The 11,293-nt window shown below is 57.9% G+C and overlaps 1 protein-coding gene across 1 annotated transcript; it reads right to left on the bottom strand.

Moving 5' to 3' along the window:
• Positions 1–7,975: 7,975 nt before the first annotated feature.
• Positions 7,976–9,094, bottom strand: TMEM271 (transmembrane protein 271). The gene has a single exon (XM_087817216.1). It carries the CDS (start codon positions 9,092–9,094, stop codon positions 7,976–7,978), a length of 1,119 nt encoding a protein of 372 aa, XP_087673342.1.
• Positions 9,095–11,293: the final 2,199 nt, after the last annotated feature.

The raw sequence follows: 11,293 nt of genomic DNA, 5'->3' as shown, positions 1-11,293 counted from the left end.
CCCAGCTGTGGTTCTGTCACTCTCGCATCTGGAAAATAAGGGTTCCACATGGTGGCATGGTTCGTTATGCAAAGCCACAAATCAACAGTTGCTTTGCCCAGTCTCATGAGAACTCTCAAAATGTTGGAAGCACAGGGGCAGATGTAAGTTTCTCAAAACTCTTAGTGTGAAAGCTCAAATGTCGTAATCAACAGCATCTATGGTGGGTGCTGCTTCCACGACAGGCCACTTGGTTTTCAAGGAAATGTATGCCCCAAACCATTAGGCTGCCATTCTCTCAGGCAAGCGTTGCGATCCGTGCTGAGGGGCTCTCCTGGAGACAGCCTCACGGTCTGAGGGGAGCAGGTGGGCACCAGGTACCCGGCACCAATCATAGATGGGGATTTCATCCAATCAGTTGTGGTCCTGCTCTCCAGGGTGTCCCAGAGGACACACTCTCCGCAGTTACCACAGGACACATCGTTTGGCACACTCTTGGGCCCACTGCTGCCTCTGCCTTTAAAGCTTCTGATTCCAAAAAGTAATGTGATCTCAGAGAATGGGGGGTTGAGCCCAGCTGTGCTCTTCACCAGCAGCCTTCACTCTCCTCCCCCAATTCCTCTCCTCCCCAGGATCTGCCCTTGCTTTTTAAGAAGTAATGATGTCACTTGTAATTTTTTTTTGTTAATGCTCACCTGAGAATATTTTTTCCATTGCTTTTTAGAGGTAGTGGAAGGGAGAAAGAGAGAGAAACATCAATGTGAGAGAGAAACATCAATGGCTTGCCTCCCGCATGCACCTCGACTGGGCAGGAATCAAACCTGCAGCCCAGGTACTTGCCCATGACCAGGAATTGAACCTAAGATCCCTCAGTGCGCAGGCCAACACTCTAACCACTGAGCCACGCCAGCCGGGGCTGCTGTTTTAATTTCAATGGCAACGCAGACTGAGTCTCAGTGGTGGGTACGTGTGGGTTATGTTGTGTGAAGTACTTTACGTTTAACACATTTCCTGGTGAAAATAAGTGTGAGGGAGAAGAGGCTGTCATTCTAAGTCAGACACGCAGCTGATGCTCACTTGAAATGTGGCTGGAAAGACTGAGGTGTGCTCTACATGTCAGAGGCAACCAGATTTCTGGACTTAGTATGGAAAAGAATGAAGAATCTGTGTCCTATGGGTCCCCCTGGAGCAAGCACATGCCTTGGAGTCATGGCAAGTGGCAGACTGCAGGCACCCTCCAAAGGCATGGCATCCAGCCCACATGATGGTTATTGAATGGAAAGCTGAGTGAGATGAGTTAGCAGAGTGTGGACTTGAAGGGCCTGCTGAGGGCATGGGGACAGGATCCTGGGGGTGGAGCCACTTGGCTGAGAAGGGGAAGATACGGAGTTTGGAAGGAAAGGCTGTTTGGGGTTCTGAGGGACTGAGGGATGGTAGTTAGCATGTGGTTAAGGCCCAGAGGTCTGGAAAGAGATTCAGGTTGTCACACTGCCCACCCCGTACCTGAGCTGACAAAGTCCCACAGAGGCTGCTTAGGAACAGATCCTTGGTCCCTGCATGTAGAACAAGGCAGGGTCCCAGCAACAGAAGAGACAGCACAGGCCTCTGGCTCTCAAACGGGCTCCATCCTAGGGACAGAAGCAGGTTCCCTAAACCTTGGTTTTCCCACCTGTGAAGTGACTGTGTTTGGGATTAAGGGAGACTGAACCTAAAGTGCTCGATAGATGGCCATGAGGAGCCCTCAAGACCAATTAGTCATTGACCAGCTGACACCTACAGGGGAGGGGAGTGCTCCAGGTGCCCCACAGGGTCCCAGGTGAGGGCTGGCCTGTGGCAGCTGGTAGAGCTTGGAGGGATGGCTGAGAGGGGCAGGAAGTGAGGGAGGGTGGCCTGTGTGCACTCCACAGGGGCAGACAAGCCCCTACATGGGAAAACTGAGGTTGTGCACTTAAGGAAAAACTAGGAGAGTCACACTTGGGAGGCAGGAGGGATGCTCAGGAGTAGGCCCACTGGGACAGGCGTAGCAGCCCTGGGGCAAAAGGGCCAGCGGAAAAGGCACTGTCCTGTAGGTGAATTTGAGGGGAGGGTCCCAACAAAGGTAACATACCACCTGGTCAGGACAAGGGGCCTGGGATTGAGGGCAGGAAACAGGCTGGTAGGTGAGGATGACAGAAAGATAGCCCCTAAAATGAGCAAGACTCAGGCCTGGTCTGAGGCAGAGAGTCCCGGAGAACCCTGGTCAGTGGAGAAGGTCCCTTTCAGAGCAGCCCCGGGGCATTGAACTCCCGTCCTCTGGCACTTTGGCTGTGTTCTCCAACTGGATAAGGAGCCTCCCTTCCCCAGCTCCGAGGCCACTTCTGCCCCAAGCTGCCATGGAGTTTCAGGAAAGTGATGTGCCAGTATAAATTTGCCAAATAAGTTATTATGGTTGCTACCTGAAAACATTTGCAAATAAGCCAAGGGTAACTTATTTTAAAGTTTTTCTCACCTGGCGGGCGTGGCTCAGTGATTAAGCATCACCCTATGAGCAAAGAGATCTTGGTTGATTCCGGGTCAGGCCATGTGTCCGGGTTTCAGGCCTGATCCCCAGCAGGGGGCATGCAGGAGGCAGCCGATCAATGACTCATCATTGATGTTTCTATTGCTCTCTCTCCCTCTCCTTTCCCCTCTCTGAGATCAATAAAAACTTTTTTTTAAAAAAACAAACTTTTCTCTTTGGGCAATCAATTTTAATGTTTGAGCTCTTTAAAGGTTATTCACCTGACAGATGCATTCAGGTGCGTGAGCACCCTGGTGACAAGGCTTCACAACTCCGTGCACGCAGGACCCCAGCCCAGCAAGGGCTACTGGCCCCAAGGTCTTCCAAGCGAGCCCCAGGCAGGAAGAAATGAGCAAACTGCCAACCTTGACAGTTCTGTACTGGGCTCAATCTTGTCCCCCCAAATGTTTGTCCCCTCAGATTATGACCTTATTTGGAAATAGGGTCTTTAAAGATCAGACTGAACTAGAACTGGGCCTACACTGATGACAGTGTCCTTACAAGAGACAGGGCACAGAGATGTACAAGAAGGCCAGGTGAAGGCAGAGGCAGAAATTGGGATGACAAGTCTACAAGCTAAAGACTGTCAGCAGCCACCAGAAGCCAGAAGAGAGCAGGGAATGGAGCTCTGAGACAGTCCAGGCCCCTGAGGTAGTCCAAGGAGCACCAGTCTCAGTCACCACACCTATTTATTCACAGGGCCCCACAGACTGGAGCACCTGGCCATTCACCTTTGGCCCCTGGAGGCCCACAGGGAAGGTGGGAGGGTCCAGCTGGGCCAGCTCCATGAGGTATAACTTTTCCTTCAGGAAAGGGGCAGTTCTTGAAAGTTTCTGAGTAGGAAAACATTGGGTCAGGAGTAGAGGTCAAAAAAGGGACCAGGCTGGCATTTAGGAAGCATACGGAAGACCGCGGCAAGTGCACAGGCCAAATCCAGGCCTGGGGTGACGGGCAAAATGCAGGCAGGCTGGGCCCCTCTCCTGTGCTGTGAGCAGAGCCAGGCAGGGGCGCAGGGCCAGAGCAGCCTCCATTCACCCACTCACCTGCCCGGCCCTCCTGCCTTTGGCACATCCAGGTAGGTCTGGCCACACCCGCACCACCAGGGTCTGCAAGGCCAGGATGAGAGCCCAGCAGACACAGACAGCGAGGCTCTGCTCTGTGGAGAGCACTGTGCTTTAGCACAGGTTGTATTGATCCTATAGCGACAAGGTTTTTATTGGCATCCTACTGAGGATCAATCGCAGATAAAGTGGCAAACTGAGGTCAGGGCTTCTCTAGGTGAAACTTGTGTGTATGAGCAGATTCCCACCAAATGCAGAGATTTTAAGAGAACTGTCCTAAACACAGCTCTGTGAGGGGACTCCCCAGGCTTTCCTCTCCCACCCCTGGAAGTCTTGAGAATTCAAATTGGGGACATGATGAGATATGCATACTGTCTTCCTGAGTTAAACTTCTTTCTTCCCTTTCATTGGTGTTTTGTTCCTGTGCTGAATCACTGTGCTGGAAAGTAGCAAATTAAGCAAAGACATTGTATCCCACCTGGAAGGTAAACCAGCTGACATTAGGCTTTTGTCTCTGTCTCATACTTAAAAACAGGCACACAGGTCCATAAAGTTTATACTTACTTACACACCAGAATTCATTTTTCTTAAGGTCTCTGCCATTTATCAGTTTTCTTTATGTCTTGGTGAGGAAACAGCACTTTGGGGCAATAATAACCTTGAGGGCACCGTGGGGCAGCATGGCATGTGCACAGACCTGGTCATGTGGGGAGCTCGACCCGAAGGTGACCCCAAGGGTCAGCACCAACCAAGCACAATGTCTGTGCAACACAGACCACCTCGGGGCCTAGGAACTCGGCCTGGCCCTCACCACTCGCCCAGACCCCAACACAGCCCCATTGTGGTTAGCTGTGCTGATCTGTTCCAGCATTTGCGTGAGTGAGCACCCCACCCGCCTGCCCCACCTGGCTGTGACAGAGTGTGTGGGCCAACGTGCAGCTCAGCACCCACAAGCTACCCTCTAAGACATGTTCCTTACATGCATGTCCTACAGTGCTGCAGCAGGCGTGCACCAGGCCACTTCCCCAAGACGGGTTCCACCTGGAGTCCTGGGTGCCCCAGGCAAGGCTGCTGGCCTGGCCCTCAAACATGCCCAGAAGGCAGTGCATGTGTGCATACATGTGTCTGTGCACATGTGTGCAATATGTGCGTATCATGCACAGGTGCATGTGTGCATGCACTCATTTTATGTTTGTATGTACTCCCGTGTTTGTGCACTTGTGTGTGTGTGTGTGTGCATGTGCATGTGGGCTCATGTGTGTGCACGTGTATGTGCTCCTGTATGCATGTGTGTGTACTTGCCTATGTGTGTCTGTGTGCATAGTTGAGGCTTCTGCTTGTGCTGGATCATGACACTAAGTGTAAAATTTAATCCCCAGCAGTTTGATCTTCACCACAAACACCATCTGAACTGGTTTTTAAATTAACTGATTGTTTAATTGAATCCAGTGAAAAATTCAGTTGTGAGGTTCAGGTTTGTGCTGCCAAGGCAGAACACCCCTCTTACTAAGGAACGGTGGGTAAACCCAGATGCCTGGAGCCCAGGAGCATCTGTTTATCTATCTTCAGAAAACGTGGCTTGTTTGGTGCCCACATCATGTTTTATTTTCATTAAATTATTCCCTTAAAAGTATGTTTAAAATTACAACTTATGAACTCAAGATGAAGCCATCTAAAAACGCTAAAATGTGTTTAATTTTGGTATTTCATTGTGATAATAAACTCCTGGTTGGGCCTCCACCAGGCCAAGCATTTAATATTATTCTGAGCAGCACAATAAGAGCCATTGTGAGAAAGGTCCAAGGACTGGCATTGGTTTCCAAAGAGCACAAAGAATCAACTCTAAACAACTAACTTAAACTTTCAAAAAGCAGGATGAGTGTGGACAGAGCACAGGTGAGTGTGGGACATCCGAGGGTATGGAGGCTTCCCAGGGAAGCTACTCCCAAGGACAGGAAGGCCGGAGGCTTCCTGATTCCACTTGTTCCCCTAGTGCCAGTCCTGGGAACAACTTTAGCTTTCGGATATTTGGGATTTCATTTCCTGTGTAAACTATAAAAATAAAACCCCGGTGTCCCACATCATTATAGCAGGGTCTATAGAGTGGGGTTAAGAGTATCTGGGAAGTTAGAAACATTTGCATCTTTAAAAAAATATCACCTAGTTTTTCCGTCACTTCAACGTTCACTTCTATGTGACCCAGGCACTCCCTGCTGCCCATCCATACGCCCACAGAGAAAGGATGCGGCTGGCTCCAGCTGGCCCAGCCTGCCCCATTGGCTCTGCCTTCTGCTCCATCACAGGAAAAGTGTGAAACTAGAGAGGCCACTGATTTTTATGTAAATCTGAGACTCATGAGGCATCTGACATGTGAGCTGCACAAATTGTGTAACATGAACCACCTAAGAGGACAAGGGTCTGGGGGGTCTGATGCCTCGCATCACTCTGACCCGACCACCCCTGCTGTGCAGCTCTGAGCCATCCCCACAGGGAGTGGGCTCAGCCCTGCTCAGGAAGCAGGAAATGCTTGGCGGGGCCTGATTGGTTTGACTTAGGTAGATGGGAAAGTATTTTTTAAAGTCACTTTTGCTGCCACTTATCACATTTGCTTTTTAGGTTGGTGGCCAGTGGGCTGCTGGTGTGGGGACAGGCGAGGGGCCAGGCTCTAAGGCCCCATGGGGGAAACTGCTTGGGTCATGCCCTCAGCCTGGCTGTATCCAGAGGCCTAATAAGGACACACATCTGAAGAGGCCTCTGGGCAATAACCGAGTAACCTGGACACGAATGACCCTTTCTCCTCAGGCAGCATCAATGTATCAGGAGAGGACATTGGCTCTTTGATCAGATATTTGAGTTTTACAATCATTGAGCATCAGGCCGATGGGTCTGTCGCCACTGAACGGTGAGAGGCCTCCACACCTCTCTAGCAGCCTCTGCTGCAGCTGGGCAGCCTGGCTAGACCCTGGCCAGGACGGGGGCTTTGGGCAGGACACCTGGGAGCTGAGGAGAGGTCTCACCCCAGAACCTGGACTTGAGAACTCCACCTCCACTCCTAAATCTGGGTTCTTTTTCACAATGAGAAGTGGACCCCAAACACTAAAAATACATGACACATTATTTCTTTCACTTTTCTCAACTAAAGGGTTTGTGCTGTGCTCCCTCCTGGCAGAGCACTGGTGTGTCCCCACTGAGGTTTGCTGGAGGCACACACCTTTCGGTCAGTGTGGGGCTCTCCTCTGAAGGAGTTCAGAGTCAATGCATACCTGCCCGACACCACAGTTCCCACGTGTGGGAGTCAAATCGCCTTTTCCCAGAGACTCTGAGCCCACGTGGCTCCCAGCCAGCCCCCGACTGAATGGACATTCACTTTACCTTCATCTTCACCGTCGTTTGGGACACATTTCATCCTGTGTGTGCAAATATGCACACACACATCCTAAGGATTTTAAACTATGACCTTCACATCAGTTAAGGGGCATATTTTAAATGAAATGGTATAATGTTCCAGTTAGCAGATAATGAATTAATCAACAGGCAAATCATCTTTGCCAAAAAAACTATGACTGGTTTTCCAAAACAGGATGGGGTTGTCTGTGGGTATGAACCAAAAATAAGCTCAGCTTTGCAGCAGAAACCTCATCATCAGCTCCCAAAACAAGAGATGATGGGGCCTGGTGCACACAGAAAACTGGCTTCGGAAGGGGGCTGGGTTTTGCCAACCTGCAACCCAAGTACAGCTGCTGGAGTTCACATCTGTCTGATCAATTCAACCGTTTCCCCCCCAAATGACCTGTGTGTATACACCCTCTAACTCCAATAACATAGCAATTAATTTAATAAAGGAACTCACCAATTTTAAATTGCAATAAATTTACCAAACATGTTCACTGTTTATGGAGCTTTACAATAAGAAAGTCTCGACAAAAGCAGGCACATCCGTGTACAAAGTGTTGCTGTCCGGCCCTTCTCCTTTCTTTCTTTCTCTCCCATAGTGATCCTTCTGTCCTCTGCGGGACGGGTCTTCCTACCAGGAATCACCCTGGCCCGGCGAGCTCTCACCGGGGACCTGGGAGCATCACCCAGGGAACGGACTTGCCAGAGAGAAGTGCGCTGGGGGCGAGCTAACCCCAAACATTTATTGTAAACTTTAAAGTGGAATCCCGATACGAACAGATACAGAAAAGAAGAGAAGCCTCCTGGACACAGAAACGGTAACACTGGAGGCCCAGTCTCGTGGTGGAGAGACCTCGGAGGCAGCTGCCGGGCCGAACAGCCCCTGGCGATGAGACACCACGGCGAGGCCTGGCTCTGCACCCCGCCAGCCCCGGTCCCCACGCGCTGCGGTGGCGGGTGCGGTGGAGCGCGGTCTTGGCGTGTTGGGGGTGTGCCCGGGGGGTCAACAGGCCCGACTTGGCTCCCAGGGGCGCGCCGCCTCGCAGGGCGGCCTGCAGCAGTAAGGATAGGAGGCGTCGAGGTCGGGGTCCGAGGGCGCGTACCCGGGCAGCTCCACGGACGGGTGCCCTCCACAGCACACCTCCACGCCTGCCTCGTCCGGCGTGTGGAAGCCGCCCACGCTGATGTAGGAGACGGCGTGGTGCGCCACGAGGCCCGCGCAGTCCCCCGGCGCGGCGAAGTCCGACTCCTCCGGAGACAGGATGGACGCCTCGCTCGGGCGGTGCTGCAGCCGCCGGCCCCGCCGGCCCCGCGGGCCCCGCCGCACCCGGGAGACCGGCGGCTGCGCGCGGAGCCCCGGGCCGCCGCGGGGCCGCGCCAGGGCCCGGCCTCCCCTCCGCCGGGCGCGTCGGCCGCGCCGGGCCTGCGACGACCTATAGTTCTTGACCAGCAGGAGGCTGAGCAGGCCCAGGAGGCACTCGAGCGAGTTGAAGACGGTGGAAAGCACCAGGCCCCTCTGGTAGTCCTTCAGCTGGCGGCACTTGGCGGATGTGGCGCTGTCCAAGGTGCTGCGGGCGCGCGGCGCGCCGGGGGCGGTGGCCGCAGGCCCCGGAGCCGCGGCCGGCGCGCGCGGGGGCAAGCAGTAGTGGGAGTACTTGCGTTCCACCAGGGACACGGTGTCGCCGTCGATCACCGCACCCGCGAAGGCGCTGAGGACCCCGAGCATGAACACGAGAACGCCCAGCAGGAGCAGGTTCTGGCTGTTCACCGGCCCCGCGGGCCCGACTGCGGCCTCCGGCTCGCCCGGAGCGGTCTCTGGAGCGCCTGCCGGGGCCGCGGGGACTCCGAGCCCCGGCCCCGGCCCCGGCCCCGGCCCCGGGCCCGCGAGGGGCGCGTCCCGGGGCCCGCAGCAGAGCAGGGCGGCGCCGAGCAGCGAGAGGCCGGCGGCCAGCAGCAGCCCCGAGTAGAAGGCGCCGGCGGCCGCCCCCAGGCGGAACGGCTCCCCGCGGAGCTCCGAGCCCAGCGAGAAGCACTTGAGGCCGACGGCGGCGGCGCTGAGCGCGCAGGCGAGCAGGAGGCAGGAGGAGAGCGCGGCGCAGGCCCCGCGGGCGCTGCACTTCATCCTCCGAGCCCGAGCCGGCCCGCGCCCCGCGCGCCCGCCGCCCGCCGCCGCCCCCGCCGCCTGCGCCTCCTCCCGGCGCCGCGCGGCCGGACCGCCGGCCTGGTGCTCATCCTCCCGCGTCCTCCCGGGCCCGCACCGCCGCCGCCGGAGCCCGCATCCTCTGCCGACACGGGAACCGGCACGGCGCGGGGGGCCGCAGGGCACGCGCCCCCTCCCCGGCCCGCGGCGCCCCTCCCAGGGCGCTCCGCTTCCAGCGCCCTGCCCGCGGCGCCGCCCTCCCGCGCCCGCGGCCCCCGCAGCCCCTAGGACGCCCCTCGGCCGCCTCCCCAGGGAGAGGCGCCCCCCGCGTGTCTCGCCACCTTCCTCTGGGCAGGGGCGCCCTTGGCCGCTGAGGCAACGCCACCCCCACCCCGGGGCTCTCTACCGGGGGCCCCCAGGCCCCACCCCCCCAGCGCCTCCCACCTCCCACCTCCGGCGCTGCTACGTCTGCGCGGCCCTGGCGACGGGGCTCCGCCGCCCTCCGCGTCCACCGCTTTCCCAGCGGCCACGACGCCTGAAGGGGAAGCAGGCGCCGGGAAGCGGGGAGCCGGTGCGGGGCCGGACGAAGGGGGCCTGGGGGCGGGAGAGGCATGTGGCCAGCCTGGGGGCGAGGGGAGGGGGTCGAGGGGCCCCGGGCGGAGGCGGGCCGGGGTGCCAGAGGGGTGGGCGGGAGCCTGGGCGCTGGGCGCTGGGCGGGGGAGAGGAGCGCGGGTGCTGGGACCTGCCGGCGCGGCCTGCAAAGCGCCGGCTCGCGCGCGTGGGGCGGGGGATGTGGGTGGAGGTGGAGCCTCGGGATAAGCCCTTCTCCCGGGTCCTGCAGGAACTTCCCGGACGCGAGTGGTGGCGAGTTAATTCATTAGAAGGCGATTCATGGCCTGAGTGCAACCGGGGGTCGGCCGGTAAATTGCCGCATTCGGACCGAGAGCCTCCAGCTGGGGGAGGAGGCATGGGGCGCCTTCCGCAGGCCGCTCCGGGCCCTCCGCCCTCCTCCGGAAAGGAGGCCCGGGAGGGGGCGTCTCCAAGGGCCTCCGGGGTCCCGCCGGGCCGCGCCTGTTCCCTCCACACCGTCCAGGAGCTGCGGTCGGACGCCTCCCCCCGCGGGCTAATCGCCGCGCTAACTCGCTGCGCCGGGGCCCCGAGAGCGGGCAGGCGCGTCCGCGCGAGGGAAGGGGCGTGCGTGCGTGGAGGGGTGCTGGGAGCGCGCACCGCCGTCCCCGCACCCGCTTGCCGGCGCCGCTGCGGAGACGCCCCCAGAGCGCGCAGCCCCGCGCCCCGCGCCGCGGAGTGTGGCGGGTGCCTCGCGTCTGGACAGAGCTGCGCCCACGTTCGCCGGCAGCGCGCGCAGGGGCCCCTCGCCCACCTGTCACGGAAACCATCTGCCTCCCGAATCTGTGGAGGCCGCCCGCGGCTCCCGGCGCCTTTGCGTGGGACTCGCGGCGAGAAGGCGCAGGTCTCGCCGCGTCTGGGCAGGGGCGCGGGTCGGGTCGCGCGGACGCGCCGGGACGGGGGCGGCGCCGCCTCTCCCGGGCAGGGCGTGTGGGGGTTAGAAGACGCGGTGTAAGGCGGCTTGTCTAATAGCCGCGGCACCCACGCGCGGGAGCGGGGTTGCCATGAGCTGACTTCCGAAGACTCTTTCGGTTTCCGGGGCAACGAGGCTTGCAGCCGCCTCCGTGGAGAAGGGCGGCGCCGCTCTGCGCCCCCAGGCTGCGGCTGCCCTGCGGCCAGGTCCGTTAGGCGGTGGGGCTTTGGGGGCAGAGGGAAGCGGGGCGCTGAGCCGCAGAGGACCCGCACCAGGCTGGGCAGCAGCATTTCCCCGAGACCGAGCCTCTCTCCTCCAGCGCCCCCCGCCCCCTCCCTGGGCTCCTCCGCCCCGACCACCTCGCTGCTCCGCACGCGCACCCTGCCTCTGAGCGCGCAGAGCCTTCGCACGCGCTGTCCCCTCCGCAGCGCGCTCCCCTTGCCACGCACCCGCCCCGCCCCGCCTTTCGTGTCTTACATGTTAGCGTGAACTCTCTTAAGAGTAACTAACTTTTGCTGGATGCCTGTTGTCCTCCATATACTATAATGAGTGCTTTGCCCAGGTTTTCTTTTATCTTTATTTTTTTTTTTAATGTTTTTGTTGATTTCAGAGAGAGGAAAGGAGAGAGAGAAAGATAAACA

This window comes from Miniopterus natalensis, chromosome 1 (genome assembly GCF_054644295.1).
Source record: "Miniopterus natalensis isolate mMinNat1 chromosome 1, mMinNat1.hap1, whole genome shotgun sequence".
Lineage (NCBI taxonomy): Eukaryota > Metazoa > Chordata > Mammalia > Chiroptera > Miniopteridae > Miniopterus > Miniopterus natalensis.
Note: the sequence above shows the minus strand (reverse complement) of the source record. Positions and strands in the feature narration are given on the sequence as shown.